The following is a 17,091-nucleotide window of genomic DNA, read 5'->3' as shown; positions in this document are numbered from 1 at the left end:
TTGGCATCCGGCCAAGCCGGCTCGCCTCTTTGGAGGCCCTTTCTTGCTGTTTCCGCTGACGTCCACATCTTTCCCCATTCCATGCAGAAGGGCAACGTTGCCTTTTCCTCTCCCGCCTCCCTTTCGCCGACCTCCTTGACGCCGTCGGCTCGGCGCATACTTCGCAGGCCGTCGGCTCACTTGAGTCGCTTCCGCAGGCAACCATGTCGGCCCTCCGTTCGTGGTTCCGCGGCTCTGCGGCGGCGCCCAACCCCAAGCCCTCGTTGAAGTCTTCCAGTCCTGCCCAGAGCCCAACCGCTAGTACTGGGACGCTCAATGGCAGGTCCAAGCCGCCGGCTACCCCCACCCAGCAGGAAGCGCGCGACATCGAGGATGCGATGGCCGCCGCCGGGCTTATCATGAACGACGACATTGATGGAGCAGAAGCCCGGCTCCGCCTGCGCGAGGACTCTTCCACGTTCCACCAGCTTGGCCTGGGAGTTTCGACCTTCATGAGGAGCATCCTCGGCTTCGAGAAGGATATCATGACGGAGGCGGCGACCCGGCTGACTGAAACGGAGAACAGGGCGTGGAGCGACATGAAGAAGGAACAAAAAGCGGCCGAGAAGTCGGGCACCGGCTCCGGAGCTGGGACTGGTTATTGGTACTCTAAGCCGGCGACTGCTACGCTAAATGCTGCTGGGGACGGGGACGGGGACGAGCGCTGGAGCAAGATCTACCCGCCCGGTTCCGAGTTCGCCCTCGTGCAAGCGGAGGCGCAACTGATGAACGCCGTTGTGGGTGTCATGCACGAAAGCCTGACGGAAGCGATCAAGGGGTTCTACAAGCTGCGGAAAGCCTACATTACGCTGGACGGCATCATCGAGGCGGAAGCGCGCTATCTGAGCTCAATAGGACATGGGACAGAGAAGCGGATAGCCTCTGCGAGGAAACCGAGCTTTTCGGAAGACCCGATGCCGGGAGCCTTCGACGAGTCCGAGTTTGTCGATTTGGAGGAGCCGCAAACGCCCAAAATCCAGGGAACCGATGAGGGTGATGGAGAGTCGGTACAGGCTGTCAGAGATGCCTCAGAGGCCCCAACCCGCGAAGAACGCAAGCCTGATGTGGAACCAACGACAGAGCTTGATGAGAAGCTGGCCGAGCTGTCCGTGGTCCAGGATTTAGAGACAATCCCTGTCTCACTCCCGCCCTCCAACCATGGCTTGGAAAACGGAACACGAACGCCTGGCAGCATCCACCTGGATCAACTCAACACATCCGGCGCCGATAAAGGGCTGTTCAGGTCCACTGTCGACATCTTTGTCCACAGCGGCGCAAACATGTGTTTTGGCATCCTCCTCCTCCTCCTGTCTATGGTTCCTCCCGCCTTTTCCCGTCTACTGTACATCATTGGCTTCAAGGGTGACCGCGACAGGGGCATCAAAATGCTCTGGCAGTCCACCAAGTTTCCCAACATCAACGGGGCCATGGCCGGGCTAGTCCTCCTCAACTATTACAACACCTTCCTCGGTATGGCCGACATCCTGCCGCCGGAGCACGACCTAGACGACACCGCCGCCGACTCGGACGGCAGCAACAGCAGCGGCACCGCCGACAGCGACATTCCGACGATCAGCTACCCAAAGGAGAAATGCACCGCCCTGCTCGCCGCCATGCGCGAGCGCTACCCTGACTCGCGGCTGTGGAAGCTCGAGGAGGCGCGCATGCTGGCCAACTCGCGGCGGCTGGACGAGGCCATCGCCCTGCTGGCCTCCAACACGGACAGCAAGATGCGGCAGATCACGGCGCTCAACAACTTCGAGCTGAGCATGAGCTCCATGTACGTGCTCGACTGGCCCGCCATGCGCGACAACTTCCTGCGCTGCGTCGAGCTCAACAGCTGGAGCCACGCGCTGTACTACTACATCGCCGGCTGCGCTGAGCTGGAGATGTACCGCGACGCAGCGCATGCGGCCCAGCAGGCCGGGGAGGACGTGGGGCCGGAAGAGAAGTCGGTCCTCCGCACCGAGGCGCAGAAGCACAAGCGGCTGGCGGAGGAGTACCTCCGCAAGGCGCCCACCGTGGCGGGGAGGAAGCGGTTCATGGCGCGGCAGCTGCCCTTCGAGGTGTTTGTGTGCCGGAAACTGCAAAAGTGGGAGGAGCGCGCCAAGGCGCTGGGCTTGGAGCTCGCGGACGCGGTGGCGGTCAGCCCGGCCATGGAGATGATCTACCTGTGGAACGGCAGCAAGCGGATGCCGCCGAAGTACCTGGAGAAGGCCAGGGGCTTGTTGGCGTGGGAGCGGTGCACGGCTGCGCCGGACAAGCTGGCGAAGATGAAGGAGGAGAAGGACGAGGTGGCTATCGGGCTGCTGGCCGAGTCGGCGCTGTTGCGGCAGTTGGGCAGGGGCGCCGAGGCGAGAGCTTTGGTTGAGCCCCTGTTGGCCATGGACAAGTATGTTTCCCCATGCCGGTTTGGCAAGACAGGCAGGCTTCGTACTGACCGACACCGTGCTTAGGTCCGTCTTCAAGGGCTCGACGAGGGATGATTACTGCCTCGCGGCCGCGCACTACGAGATTGCTGCGGTTGCCTGGATGGGCGTCTGCGACCAAAACACATGGCCACAGGGCAACGCCGACGAAGTCGGGGCATTCCGACGGCAGAAGGCGGAGGAGTGCCGGCAGTACCTGGACAAGGTTTCGAAGTGGGAGGCCTTCGTGCTGGACGCCAGGTTCGGCTTGCGAGTCAAGGCTGGCATCGAGACTGTCGAGTGGCTGAGAACGCGGAAGGGCTGGGCGTGAGGCGGCAGTAACGAAGCGCCAGGGCCCTGGCATGGGCTTCCGTAGCCCCGCTCATCAGAGCTGTCTGATACATGACTTGAACACAGCATACGGGGGTGCATTCAACACATTAGAGGTACGGATGACATTGTACATTACGGGCTTTTGGGTACACAGCGGCAGCGGCAGGATAGACGGGATAAACATTGGTGTCAATGGGGGGCTGGAACTGCTCCTGATTTGGCCTGCTCTTTTCGTCGGTCGACGGGGAGGCTAACTTAAATTGCGAGCGCACCAACATCGTTGCGATATCCAAGGAGTAATAGCATGCAAAAGCCGAAACACACTGGCAACTCGTTTTCCGAAAGGCACAACGAGACGACTACCGCATCACAACGGAACGACCCATCGCCTTCACTCATCACCATTACCTTCTTATCCCCTCCGCTTCCCCTTCCCGCTCCTCGAGTTCCCCCTCCCACCAACCCCCATCCCCATCCCTAACCTCTCAACCCCATCATGGACCACCACACTCGCCTCCTCCACCTTCTCACCGCCTCTCGACCCCAGCCGCTGCCTCGCCGCCTCCGCTTCAGATCTTTGGGAAGATGGGGTTTGAACGGGAAGGTCGATGACATGAGAGGGGGAGAAATTGGAGGAGCATAACTCAGGGAGTCATGCTGCAGTCTGTGGTTCACAGCGTGCGCTGGACATCGCCTCGCTCATTGTCTTCTTTGGCCCGTTGAGATGGGGAAGGGAGATGCCACGAAGGTTGAAGCATGACGTCAGTGCGAGCGGCAGTCTCTCATTGAGCAGCTCAACTAAGGTATTACCAGCAGGATGCCGACCCTAAACCGAAGGTATCGGAACACCAGATAGAATAGTAACGCAGCAGTAGGGTTATGTATGTTCAATACATGATGACGATGGAACCAAACTGAATACGATATTAGTCAAACGGAAATAAGGAGGTAGCTGAAAATGGCGGAAGTGCATCTTCAATAAGAAGCCCTGGCAGAACTCTGGGGCGCCCGCGGCCCGTCTTCCAACCAGATGGATACCTGCCTTCCCTGACCCCCACAGTCGGCGGTCGGGGGTCATGACACCCTGCGTGCGCAGTGGCGATTCCGTTTCGAACTGTCTCAACGCGCCGGAAAGAGCCATGACTTCCAACTTCCAATGCGACAGCGACAGCAACAGCAACGGTCAGGAAGTTGTTGCCTTCCGCTAACGTTGGTGTACACAAGTTAGCGTTAGTTACCTATCCGCGCTTGAAGGCCCTGATTCTCCTTTCCAGCGCAGTGGTTCTGGGCTGTTGCCCAGGTGGGGTCAGGGGACGGAAAATTGGGCAAGCTTTGGATTGGAGGAAGCAGGCAAACCCCTGCCAGCCGCCAGGGGCACCGGAGCACGGTCATGGGACGAGATGAGAGGCCCATGCGCTTCATCTTTCCACACGACGGGAGTCTCTTCCTCCCTCCCTGCATTACACAGTAGACTCACATTATCTCGAACTCGGTCTCCGTCCTTTTCTCCGCACTAAGGACGAAGTGTTTGGCGTGCAGCAAAGACAGCCGCGACCCGCAACTACCTACACTAACCACAGTAGGTGTTCCTGGCCTTCTGTGCGACCACAGGACTGGGTCGAATTGGGCCCACACAGTCCTTTCCTGTGGGTTCCGGATTTGCAATTGCGGTCTCCGCTGCACCCGATTTTCCACTCCTTGCGCGAGGAACCTTTCACCACCAGGAGCGCAGTGAACAGTGCAAACCGCGCTTGCTGCATGCCGCCTGTCTCTCAGTCTGGCCAGGATCAAGCGGACAGACACCTTCTTTTTCGCTACCGAGTGTACTTCGTATTGTCGCCCGAGGCGAACGGGTAACGTCAAGTCGTGGCAGGCTTGGTAGCCGATCGCAATCGCAGAGAGTGTCGCTCTCGTCCGCCTCGCCGGATCTTTTTCTCCCATCCGCCGTTCCCGCTTGGCTCCTTGTTCCTCCCGCGGCCCAGACCCACCCTCTCCGACCGCATTGACTCCAATTGACTCCAGGCGAGCCCGCTTCGTCGACGCCGGATCCTCGTCTTGCTGCATGCATGTTTGCGCTTGCAGCAGCCGTCTCAACCATTCGCCATTTCACAACGGCCGCATCGCGCATGCCTCCGAGACAGCCCGACAATCTTGAGTCGCGCGCTGAGACCTGCAAACGCACGCGTTGAGCGCACCGCCTGCCAGCCCTCCCCCCGGAGCGACCTTCCCGTCTCTTGGCCCCGTGCTGCCGGCCTACGAACGCGGTTAGCGACTGCAGGAAGGTGCCGCCAGTGGTTATAGCCGCCGCCATGGAGCAAACTTCGCTGGCCACCGCTCCTCCCCCTATCCCCCGCAGATCCCGAGAACGCGAGCGGGCGAGGCGCGGCGACCAGTCCCCCGACAAAGCCCAGCTCGCTCCCCGCTCGAACGCCCATTCCCATTCGAAGCGCGATCGAGATTATAACGACGTCTTTGCCGACTGGACGAGCCGCGACCGAGCCCGATACGCCGAACGCTATCTCAAAGACGAGGACGAGGACCAAGTTGGCCCGCTGCCGCCTGCATCGCCCGAGGTCATCTCGTCGCTCATCACATCGCTTTCTGCCATCTCCAGGCCAGTGAGCAACCACTTTGACGGCCCCTCGTATCTGAGTCCAATCGACCCGGCCAACCCACTCACGCTGTCGCTTCCCGCCTCACCCTCTGGCGGTTCCTTCGGCGTCACCTACGGCGCGTATGCCCAGCCGTCGCTGAGGGATTTACAAGAAGAGGATGTCCCTCTAGAAGACCTCCCGGCGAGTTCCCCGGTCGTCCGGACTTCCAAGCCTCCGAGCGGCTTGTCGCCTTTGACCGCGCCCAAGTCGCCCAGGAGCCCTAGCGCTCGAGACTCGTCGGGCCTAAAAGGCCTCCTTTCGCGGCGTAGCAGTGGCGGTGTCTCCAGGCCTTCCAGCAGAGGATCGCTGACGTCCGGAGCTGAGAGCATCGGCAAAGTCAGCATCGAGCGTAGCAGCCAAGAGCCGCTTTCGCCTGGTGCCGAGCCGCACGGATTGAAGAAGCAACAGTCGCATGACAGCTGGAATAAGAAAGGCGCCCGGCACCAACGCTCCCTGATGTACATGAGCAGTAAGGAAAGATTGCGAGAAAAGGAAGTCGAAAAGAAAAGAGCCAGCATCGGGGCTGTCGGCGGGAACTCCAAGAGGCTAAGCGCAACAGGCGGTGCAACACACCTCGATCCTCTCGCCGCCGAATCCGTCATCAACGAGGAGCCAAACGGGGATCTCGCCGCCGGCGACGGCGAAGACCACGTCGGAACCGATGGTGGCCCCGCAGAGAGCCTCGCAGATCCACGTCTGATTCCCGCTAGAGACTCGTCCTTGCGGAAGACCGGAACCAGCGGGAAGAGGGCGTCAGCGAGGACTTCGCGGACTTCGAAGCGGGACAGCGAGGGTGGCGGTGGCGCGTCCCTGACAATCCCGGAGCTCGAGGAGCAGAGTGGTGGGTCTCGCGCCTCACGGGGCGACGCGGCAAAGCGGCGCCCTGCCGGCCACAGGGAAGGGCATGACTTAGACCCTCTGAGACTCTCTGCGGACAGGCCGCGGGACAAGAGGGCGTCCAAACCGGTGCCTGAGGCGCCCAGCACGGACCCGGCGACGCCCGCGGTCTCCATGTTCCCGGACCCTGATGCCATCGACGACGGCGCGCCTTCGCCCTCCGTTGCGCAAGGGCGTCGCCGAGACCGGGAAGCGAGCGCTGAGTACCGGCGACGGTCCGGCCGCCTGACTCCCGATCCCTTTGGCTGCTATGCAAGTGAAGGCGGCAGTACCACCGTCAAGGCGAAGCGCAGCAGCGCGAAGCTCAAGCGACTCTCGGGCGCTCCAAGTCCTAGCGCCGACAATGCGACAGACCAAGCCGCCGCGGCGGGAAGTAAAAGGCACAGCGACCAGCCTCACGTCGCCTATGAGCGGCCGCGGAGCGCCGACAGCATCGACGATGCAGTGGAAAGCTATCTATGCAGCCCCCGGCTCAGCCAGAAGATTAGGCATCCTCAAACCGGCCGGGTCATCAGCTTTAGTGAGGTGGGGGATCCGAACGGCAGCGCCGTCTTCTGTTGCGTCGGCATGGGATTGACTAGGTACATCACCGCCTTTTACGATGAGCTGGCCTTGACCCTGAGGTTGCGCCTGATAACGCCGGATCGCCCCGGCGTCGGTGACAGCGAGCCGTATGCCGATGGCACCACAACCCCTTTGAGCTGGCCTGGTATGCTGCTCCCTCTCGAAGATCTGTACTCCAGCTCACTCGTGGTGCTAATCTTTCTTAGATGACGTGTACGCGATTTGTCAAGCCCTCAAGATCACCAAGTTCTCCATCTTGGCGCATTCGGCCGGCGCCATCTATGCTCTTGCCACCGCGCTCCGAATGCCCCAGCACATCAGGGGCAGGATTCACCTGCTTGCCCCCTGGATTCCCCCCTCCCAAATGAACGTATTTGGTGCCAGCGAGAAAACACCGTTGCCTCCAACAAATGCCATCCCCACCAGCCAAAAGATCTTGCGGGCACTCCCGACGCCTATTTTGAAGGCGGCCAACAGCAGCTTCATGACGGCCACGAGTTCCAGCATCACGAGCTCCCTGCCGAAGCAAAAAAGAGCCAAGCGAGACAAGAAGAGCAGCGCCGCTGCGAAGGAGAGCAGGGATATGCCGAAGGGCATGTTCCATGGAGCGGGGGAGAACAAGGAGAACGCCAACCACCTCGGTGAGGACCCCAAGAAATATGCGCCTTTCCCGGCGGCGGAAGAGAATGGGGACCAGAAACGGCCGGGCGAAAGCAACGGCCCTACCGCAGGTTCGCCCCAGGCTCTGGGCACCGGCCACCGCCACCGCCGATCCAACTCCAGCCACCAGGGCTTCCGGCGACAGGCGGACAAGGAGGAGCTGGTCATCTCGAAGGCCGCCGCCCTAGCGAGTGCGCAGATTGCCAACCGCGAGCGCCAGGAGTTGTACGACAACCGCCTGACGCACGCCATCTGGCAGTTGGCGACGACGGGCGCCAACCCGGCCGTCGACCTGCTGGTGTGCCTGGAACGGCGCCACACGATCGGCTTCCGCTACGTCGACATCACCAGGCCGGTGGTGATCCACCACGGCAGCCGCGACACGCGCGTGCCGGTCGACAATGTGAGGTGGCTGGGCAAGACGATGCGCCGGTGCGAGGTCCGCGTGCTCGAGGGCGAGGGCCACGGCCTGATGGCCAGCGCGCAGGTCATGGGCGGCGTGCTCATGGAGATCAGCAGGGAATGGGAGGAATGGAGCCGTGTGACTGGGGCAACGAAGAGAGAGCATGAGCGAGGGAGGAGGAACACCATCGGCCGGTAAGATGAGAGCGGGACGACCTCGTCAACGCTCCGTGCCCGTTGCCCCCGGGTTGGTTGGATAACCACCGGATGACATACCTGCTTTTCGCAGGCACAGCAGTTGAGCACGATGATACCTGAATGTAATCACTAATAATGCTAGTTCCTATGTACATTGGAAACATTGGATTAGCCGACAGGCCAGCGTGCATTCACCAGTGATCAGTTCTAAAGTAGGATCTCCTGAAGTCAACAATCAGGCCTCCGCCCCCCACCCCTCGTCTGCAGTTGTTCCCAAACCTGTACTCTTGCGTCAACGTCCCTCGCAGACCACTTCATGTGCCCCCCCAGATATCATGCCCCGCAGTCAGTGTGCGAGTATCCGGAGCCGATCGTCCCTCAGAGCCTTGGGAAGGCCTCTCAGCTACCGGAACAAATGCAAAGTAAGAGATGTGGTCATGACCCAGTTCTCTGGGGTGTGTGTGGTTGAGAAGCGGCAAGGGCAATTATCAGACGGCAGAAGTGTGCGTAGACATAGACGAGGCAAAGTTTTGCCCGAGGAATCAATCATGCCCCGTTCTCCTCTTTCCATATCAAGGGTCTTGTGCCTGTCCACGCGTGGAGGAGCAGCGGCGGATGGCGCACGCTTTTGGCTGACACTGGATTCGGACTCCCAGATGCACAGCACCATGAACCAGAGCAGACTCTGCCCGGTACTGATCAACTAGCTGCCAACTGCGTGTCATTCAAGTCATCTCAAAATATCAACTCACAAGTTACCTGCCGGCTGCCGGATGTCCACCAAGCCCACCCTGATATGTCAAGGAGAACACACAGGCGCAGGTGGCAATGGAGTGCTGGGAGCTTGCTAACGTGGACTCAGACTTTGGGTTGATGAAGGGAATGGACGCGCGGGGATCAAAGGTCGTCGCCGGCCATCCCTTCCATGAAAAACACCAGCGTTCGGGGGTTAGGGTTCACTGTTCACCTTATCGCTCACCCGACGGCCCGATCCTGCAGCACATTCCCGGCGCTACTTGGAGTCGTTCGAATTACCTACATGACAGATTATTGTTCCATCACCGTGCAACCGTGACACAACCGGCCCGCCCCGCTGAATTGGAGTCATGTTGTGCTACGTCCCGTCCAGCGGTTGCAAACCGTACTAAAGGCCGAGTTTCCTGTTTCACAGCTATTTCAGAGAAAAGAGGCACGAAAACACGCATCTTGAGCGAACGGAACGAGGCTAAGTTCCGGTCAGTTGGGACAACTATACACAGCGAAATGTGCGAATTCGATGAAGCACACGACAGTGTGCAAGGTTATATATGCAAGAACGCCGCAACCGACCAAATAGGTGCAGTGCGGGAAAAACGAAGAACGTACATATATATATATATGTACACAAGAAACGAAAGTCTTTGCCATGAGCTGAGGTGGCTTGTGACCAAGCGCACACAAGCCACTCACTCAAAAGGGGGTATCCCAAAAAATGGCCAGTTAAGACGAATAGTGGGCGACATAACCGACCTCCATCATGGCACCGTAGCCACCCTGCGTCTGGCTGTTGGGGTATCCGGGCTGCGCACGTCCTCGCGGCATTAGCATATGTGTGTGGTCTCTGGCTGAAAACGGACCGCTGGTCACAGGCCACAGTGGTCTGTTTGGGTTAGGGGGGGAAAACTCACCCAGTTACCGCCGACGGCAACGTTCAGGATGAAGTACAGCGGGCTGGCGGCCAGGCTGTTCCACACGTTCTGGTCGCCGATCCGGGAGCCCGAGATCTGGTGGAACTGCTGGCCGTTCATGTACCAGGTGATGGTCTCGGTCTGCCAGTTGCCGGTCGTGCGGTCCCACACCAGGCGCCAGGTCTGCCAGTCCTGGCTGGGCATGCCGATGCTCCCGCCGATCCCGTTGGGCTCGTTGCAGATGCCGCCGGGGGTGACTTGGGGCGGGGGGAGATTATGTCAGTTGCTGGTGGAATTGCTTGGGGAGACGGGGGAAGGGGGGGGGGGGGGGACATACCATCACAGTGCGCGGTTCCGTAGCCGGTGAGCTGCCCGTCGATGGTCTCGAGGATGTCCAGCTCGCCGCACTCCGGCCACGCGGTGCCGTGGCGGATCGAGTCGCCAAGCAGCCAGAAGGCGGGCCAAATGCCCTGCTTCGTGCTGATGTCGTTGCTGCCAAACCGGATCGGGGCCTCGACCATGGTCTTCTTGCCCGCCTGCGGCGTGAACGTGTACTTGGACTCGATGCGGCCCGAGGTCCACGACGACCCGTCGAGCCAGGGGACGAGCTGCACCGTGTTGCCGCCGCTGGTCTGCACCTCGTGCGGGTCCGCCACGTACGTCTCGAGCTCCCCATTGACGCCCAGGTTGCCGCTGATGATGTTCCAGTTGTTTTGGTTGGGGAGGCTGCCGCTGGGGCCGGCAAAGTTATCGGACCACACCAGAGTGTATCCGCTATAGCTCGGGGCGTCCCAGGCCGAGACGGCGGTGCCCAGGACGGGGAGGAGGCCGATGGAAGAAGTGAAGCGCATCGTGATTGATGGAGTATAAGTCTGACAAGCAGTACACTAAGCAATCAAGTATATACAGGGGAACGAACAGATGAAGCAAGCTTCGTCTGGAATGGCAAAATGGAGTGTAGTTGCGAAAGGAATGTGTCTGTGTGCGTCCTGGATCGGCAAGGAGCGACGACGATCTGGAAGGAAAGAATCGAGGAGATCGCGAACTCGACAAGTCCTTAAATGATCCTTCCCCCGGATGTTGAGAGCAATCAGAAAGGAACTTTCACCGAGAACAAGGGTAGAGGTAGCTATCTACACTAGTGTAGGTAATGTGGGAGGCGCCACATGGCATGCTACCCTGCAGTGTCTAGACCCCGTGAAGGGGGGCGCCGGCGCGGTTTCGGCCAATGGGACCTGCCAAGTCGGCGCCGCCTGATCGGGCCGGACTGATGGCACGGTGCCGTCGCGCGGACATTGCTGGCACGTCAGCGGAGCACAGGGGGGTTAGGGATGGTCGGCAGAGGTGCTGTGTAGTCAGGAGTGTGTAGTCAGGAGCGTGTAAATGGGGGTCAGCCGTCCAAGCCCGCCCAGCAGTGGGGAGTGCGGAAGGATCCACCACCCAGGAGAGGATATGTCCGTGATTCATGCGGCCTACCGGCCTAGCCGGGTACTACGCAATAAGGAGATATAATCGGACCAGACGAGATGAAGAGTCGGAAGGGGCCTCGAAGCCGAAGTGGCTGCCACTCGCGGGCCCAAGTCCGAGGGGGCCGGCCCATCGGGAGCGGCCCGTGAGCCTCAGCGCGAGTGGCCGGATTGGCTCTCCGGCATTGTAGTGTAGCGAGCAAATGCAAATCTAAGGTCCCTGGTATGTAAATGATCTTCCCCAGGGAACTGGCCTGGATGCCCAGTACTGCGTACTGTGTGATTAGGTGCGTAGCTCACAAGGTGCGACCTGAACAACCCACGTCGGCGAGTTTCAGGCGCTTAGCGTCGTTGGGTTACCGAGAGCCGCTTAAGGGACCGATGGTAAGTTTGATAGCGTCATCTATCTCCGTGAAGTGCCACTTTCCCCGGCTTCGGGGTTGCCACCCAAAAATGCACCAGACACCGGCCGCACGGCCATTCGGCCAATTTCCTGGTCGTCGTTGAAGCGTCCATATGTAACGTTGTTTCGCCAACCTGAACGCTCAGGGCCGTCCAGTTGACCGTTGGTGTCTCGAGCACGCGTCTTTTCCCCCATCGCGCGTGACAACAGGTATGCTGAAAACCCTCCAAGACCCGTTGGGGCTGGTTAAAGTTGATGGAGCACGGCACACAGTATGAGCGTGCAAATGAGACTGCTGAATTTGACAAGATGTTGAGGTCGAGAATCCAGATCTCCCATGCAGTTGAGCATGGAGAAAAAAAAAACGTTTTCTCCTCCACTAGGCAGCTGCGTCTCAAGAGCAAGCCAGGGGGACGGAGATCAAGGTTGTGATTGGCTGATGGAAAAGTGGTTCAGGGGCACCAATCCCTGAGCCAATGCCAAATCGGCATTTGGGCTCGATCGAGGGAAGTGGGCGAGAAGAAGGCATGCAGATCCGGCACGCGAACCCCGGACCTGGCCGCTGCCAAGCGCACCTGCCTCCCCCACAAGCCACAGATCGCATGAGAGGGCATCATCTGGCCCAACCGCGGCTGCCTGACGAGTGCGTAGCACCGTCGATGTTCCAGCAGCAGCGAATGCGACCTCAGTCACCAGGCGTCTTGTTTATCGGTCCGAACACTTGCACCGAGTTACCAGGTAGTGTGCGTGCACAGTAGTGTAGTATAGACCGGCGGGTCTGGGGAAGGCCACGAGGGGGTCGTCGACTTGAAGCAAAACTAACACCTCAGTCAACGGTAACGTTAACTAGTGCAACCGAGTGCAGCGCATGCAATCGCCAGGCGCAGTCGTGCGCCCTGCTGGAATTCCCCGCATGCGGCGCATGCTCTTGGGGAACGCTGCGCATGAAACATGAAACTCTGGGAGGATCAAAGTATCTTTGCTCGCCGCGATGCAACTCCATGCAACTCCCAAACCCTCATCCGGCGTTGACCGTCAGTCAGTTTTGTCAACAACGTGCCTACTTGTAATGGCCGCGATGAGATTAGCTTGCGAGTTTTCCACTTTGACCGATAAAGCACCCAGAGCGACGGCGTGTTAGTTTCAGATGCATGGTCCTGTGGAGAGAGATCGGACATAACACGGATAACTCGGGTGCAGTGCCGACCTGCATGCATGCTGTGGAGGCGAACGGCTGGCTCGGGCGGTTTGAGACAGAGACTTGGCATGGCTCACTTTCATCTGAGGCTCACCTTCATCATCTGAGATTTAAACATTTGCAATCAAACCTATGTTCTAGGATATCTAACAAATTGCGCTATGAATATGTACTGTACATACTTAGCAGAATTATGCAACCCATCATCGCCATCATGCTTTACCCGTCCCGCCGGCTCCCGCAGCTGTTGTGAGATCTCCAACACACAAAACAAGAAAACCAGATAACCGCCGTCGTATACACATCACCTCAGGTTGCCAGCACCGCTCAACTGCGCTCGCACGCTCACTCACTCAAAGGTTCTTGGTCGCCCAGCCCAACCGGTTGTTGCCGCCGTCGAAGACCACAAAGGCCGACTTGAGCGCGACGTCGCCAAAGATGTTGACGCCGATGTCGCTCGAGTCCTGGAGGCCGCCGAAGCAGGTCTGGCCGGTCTCGTCGATCGGCTGGAAGTTGATGAACTCGCCGGGCACGGTGATGGTGGTGCTGCCGACGGCGAACTTGAAGTCGGGCAGGTTGGCGTCGCAGGGGAAGACGACGCCGCCGACGCTCTGCGAGATCTGGGCGCCGTCCACCTGGCTGTAGTAGGCGTCGATCACCTCGCTCGGCAGCAGCAGCAGCGTCGTGCCCGTGTCGGCGATGCCCGAGATGCTCGCCTGCTTGATCGCGCCCGAGCCGACGCCGTAGCCCGTCGCCGTGAAGCCCCAGAAGCCCTGGCTGTTGTCCACGGGCGTGTACGCGATCGAGCCCGTGTGCAGCGAGTCGTCGATGAAGCCGAAGTTGTAGGTGCCGGCTGCGAGAGAATACGTCGTTAGTTTTCGGTTACGGATGGTTAAATGCGCCAGGGGGGGATGATTTTGCTTACGGGCATTGTGCTTCAGATCGGCGGTGAAGACAGGCTGGCTCAGCGAGCTGAGGGCGTTGTCGAAGAAGGTCTTCTGCTGGGTCGGCTGGACCGTGTTGATACTGCTGAAGGCGAGACCCAGCAGGCCGGAGCTGGCGCTGTCCTGGGTGAACTCTCCCGAAACCGACTTTGCCGACTCGACGGCCTGCGACTGGACGGTCAAGCCGCCGATGCTGACGACGTCGGTGAAGACGTCGCCGCTGGACGAGCTGCCGTCGCCGTACGAGATTCTCCACGTCGCGCCAGACAGCTTCTTAGCCGACGAGCTGCTCGCCGGCTTGTAGAGCGTCTGCCCGTTCACCTCGCGGCTGGGCGTCTCGGTGCTGAAGACCCACAGGTCGCTGGAACCCGTGTCGAAGTCCAGGTTAAGCACCTGCGGCGGCGTCCCGATGCTCACGGGAGTAAGGTACTCGGCCTGCGAAAAAAGGGGGGACAAGTCAGCATCGGCCTCGACAACCGAGGGAATCACGGCAGAAATCCGCGAATACGCACATCGCCGTTCTGGGGAGTGTTGGTGGCGCTGCCGGTGCCGTTGGCGGCCTTGGACGACGGGCTTGCCACGGCCGCAAGGAGTTCCTGGGTGATGTTGCCGCCGTGCTTTCGGCGAGCCTTGAACAGCTCGGTTGGACCGTGCTTGACGTAGCTGGGGTTGTGGACCTGCTGAACCGAGAACGTCCCCGGCGATCTGATGGTGCCGATACGAGGAGGGATGGTAGATCCAAGGGCGCTGCTGGCCGCGAGGGCGACCATCATGGTGGACAAGACAGCCATGCTGACTGACTGGAGGGATTGCCTGACGACGCCGGAGAGATGTGTAGGCGGGAGACTGTGAGGGGGGAAGGCTTTGGAGTCCGAGGTGAGCTGCTGGCTGATGTGTGGTGGTGATGTTGGCGGAGGTAGGTCATGGAGTATCTATTTATCTAGGAAGAGGATGGCATGGGATGGGGCTGGGGCGGAGGAAGGCCGGGGCATGAGGCTTCGCCTGCACAGCATCGAGCAGGGGGGTGCATGAATGGACCACTCGGTCTCCGTACCAGGCAGGCCGTTTTCCACAACCATGGGCATTCCGCAGCAGGCAAATTCCCCGATCCAAGGACGATCGCTTTAGTTGGAACAGATTGGGGCAATGGCAGGAAAATCGCCCAATGTTTGCGCCGGCCTGGAGGGTTGCACTGGCCAGGGGCGATGGTGACAGGAACTTCGCTACCCTGCAGCCCCCACCGACCCAACTGCCGTACACCACATTACGCTTGTTGTAGTCGGGTTTTCTGTACCTACCTGACATGTACCGGGCCGCCTCAATGCAGTCAGTCGAGAAAATGACGACGACAAGCGTGCAAAGCACGAAAAAAAGCACCTCCGTCCTTCCACGATACTTGGCGCAGCGGCGAAGCACACGGGGCTATGTTTTCCCCGACACTGGGCTGACAGTTCTTCAGAACGTACGCGACGTACGCGTTCCTCGTCAGAGGTTGGCGGATAACGAGATACAGGGACCTCCTTTGCTGTTTCAACATCGTTGCCCCATGTTGGGGTGCGAGCCGCCAGTGGTCCGCAATGAGACGATGGGGGCGTGCCATGCCCAACTGGGTAGGCGGGGCAGTTTGGGGAGCCAAGAAATGCAAGAAGATGCGACAAATGAAAGCTGCGTTTGCTCCACCGCTCTCTGTCCCTGTTCACTTTGCGTTTTGCTACGCATGACTCGCCACTTAACTGTCAGTTGGGCCTTTGGCCCACGGGCCGAGAGGGCGGGCAGCTTGGGAATGTGATCGGGCGGTTGCAATTGGGTGTCGGCTTTGTGTGGCGGAAATTGGGATCGCAATGCGGTCTGGTGGCGGCGGCCCTTATCGCGCCTCCAAGCGGCCGGCAGTGGCGCTTGGCGCTTGAACGCGGACCATCACGCCATTACAGGACACTCCTGGTTTGTTTGTTAGTTTGGTTTTTGACCCCACTTTTTAACAGGGGCCGCCAGCCAACCAAACTCGACCTTTTTACCCACCTGTTCCTCATCACTCTCCAGAATCCAAGTTCGACTGAAGCACGTCTGATATGGATGAAGCAGTGTAATGAACGCCATGTCCTACCTAGCGAACTGGTCAGACACCGAATGTAGGCAGAGGCTATAGTGCCCTCTAACTTCCTGTTGCGGTTGGTTTATTTCATGCTAAGACGGCTAGGTAGGTACCTGTGATTTAGAGCCCCTGTCGTGATCCACTATAAGTACCAAACTAACAAACAAACCAGGGGTGGACTGTACGCATAGGGATGCCGACCGGCCCTTCCCGTGCTTGCTGCCGGATGGGGATTGCCCAAGGCGGAAGGTAGCGCCCCTCCAAAACGCCACTCGCCTTGCTGGGTAAGGTTGCGCAGTTGCCTGTTCCTGGGACCTCCTGAATCAGGCTGCCGCGGCCCCCGATCCCCGATCGAAGGCAGCCAGTCAACTAACGCGAGACACAGCCGCCCAAGACGGCATTGCAGGTGCGAAAGCGACGTTTCGGATCTGCGCGTGGGGCCGCGGAACCAGCCAATCACTCTTGGCAGCGGAGCCAAAGCAGCGGGAGAGAAGTGCCATACCTCCGCCGAGCCTGCCTTTGTTCGACAATGTCGTCAGTGGCTTGCTGCTACTTGGAGCGGCCCCGGCTAGCTGGGAACGGAAGCTTGTACGCTTGAGGAGGAAGGTGTTCGGTTGGGAGACAACACAGATCACACATCACACATCACACGGCATCGCGCCGGCAAAGCCGAGTTCACATGTCACCCTCAATCTGCGCAAATCCAAGCCACCAGGACTAACAACACAGTACCACCTGCCTCCCTCTGGAGCGGTGTGCCTTTGGCTAGGTTGGCTCCCGGGAGGATCCCATGCTCAGCTTCGGTGGCATGAACTGGGCGCAGCATTCAAGCGTTGCAGCCTGATGGCTGAGCATGCCATGAGCGTGGCGTTTCTTGCCGAGAGTGCGAACACCCAGCTGAGACCGAGAGGTCGGTCTTTGCTTCGCAAAATGGCAAGGCGAAGCTGAAAGTGAGCTCCCACCTTCCCAGAATAACCCGATCTGCTTTCCCTCCGCGGTGGAGTTTGAGACGCTCACAGCAGAGCAAGTGGGGTTAAGGGAACTTTTGAGCCAAAGCTGGAAGAACGTTGCGGCCAGCTTACTCTCACTGCAGATCCGCCGAATCCTCTCTGCAAATCCCCGAATATCTCACGGACACCTTGGTACCTCAAGGAGTCAGGCCTTCG

General features: G+C 59.6%; 4 protein-coding genes across 4 annotated transcripts; 2 read left to right on the top strand and 2 right to left on the bottom strand.

The window, feature by feature from the left end:
* Positions 1-148: 148 nt before the first annotated feature.
* On the top strand, positions 149-2,931 carry THITE_2114235 (uncharacterized protein). The gene is made up of 2 exons (XM_003652553.1): positions 149-2,431; positions 2,496-2,931. Exons 1-2 carry the CDS (start codon positions 204-206, stop codon positions 2,776-2,778), a joined length of 2,511 nt encoding a protein of 836 aa, XP_003652601.1. The 5' UTR covers positions 149-203; the 3' UTR covers positions 2,779-2,931.
* A 2,036-nt stretch (positions 2,932-4,967) lies between these two features.
* Positions 4,968-8,472, top strand: THITE_2114233 (uncharacterized protein). The gene is made up of 2 exons (XM_003652552.1): positions 4,968-7,040; positions 7,102-8,472. Exons 1-2 carry the CDS (start codon positions 5,090-5,092, stop codon positions 8,154-8,156), a joined length of 3,006 nt encoding a protein of 1,001 aa, XP_003652600.1. The 5' UTR covers positions 4,968-5,089; the 3' UTR covers positions 8,157-8,472.
* Positions 8,473-9,388: 916 nt separating this feature from the next.
* THITE_2114232 (glycoside hydrolase family 16 protein) lies at positions 9,389-11,032 on the bottom strand. The gene is made up of 3 exons (XM_003652551.1): positions 10,160-11,032; positions 9,823-10,079; positions 9,389-9,715 (listed from the first exon to the last, which is right to left on the bottom strand). Exons 1-3 carry the CDS (start codon positions 10,671-10,673, stop codon positions 9,635-9,637), a joined length of 852 nt encoding a protein of 283 aa, XP_003652599.1. The 5' UTR covers positions 10,674-11,032; the 3' UTR covers positions 9,389-9,634.
* Positions 11,033-12,991: 1,959 nt separating this feature from the next.
* Positions 12,992-14,996, bottom strand: THITE_2114229 (uncharacterized protein). Its single transcript, XM_003652550.1, has 3 exons — positions 14,346-14,996; positions 13,815-14,268; positions 12,992-13,742 (listed from the first exon to the last, which is right to left on the bottom strand). Exons 1-3 carry the CDS (start codon positions 14,622-14,624, stop codon positions 13,243-13,245), a joined length of 1,233 nt encoding a protein of 410 aa, XP_003652598.1. The 5' UTR covers positions 14,625-14,996; the 3' UTR covers positions 12,992-13,242.
* Positions 14,997-17,091: the final 2,095 nt, after the last annotated feature.

Source organism: Thermothielavioides terrestris, chromosome 2 (genome assembly GCF_000226115.1).
Source record: "Thermothielavioides terrestris NRRL 8126 chromosome 2, complete sequence".
NCBI lineage: Eukaryota > Fungi > Ascomycota > Sordariomycetes > Sordariales > Chaetomiaceae > Thermothielavioides > Thermothielavioides terrestris.
This window is presented reverse-complemented; position numbering and strand designations above follow the sequence as displayed.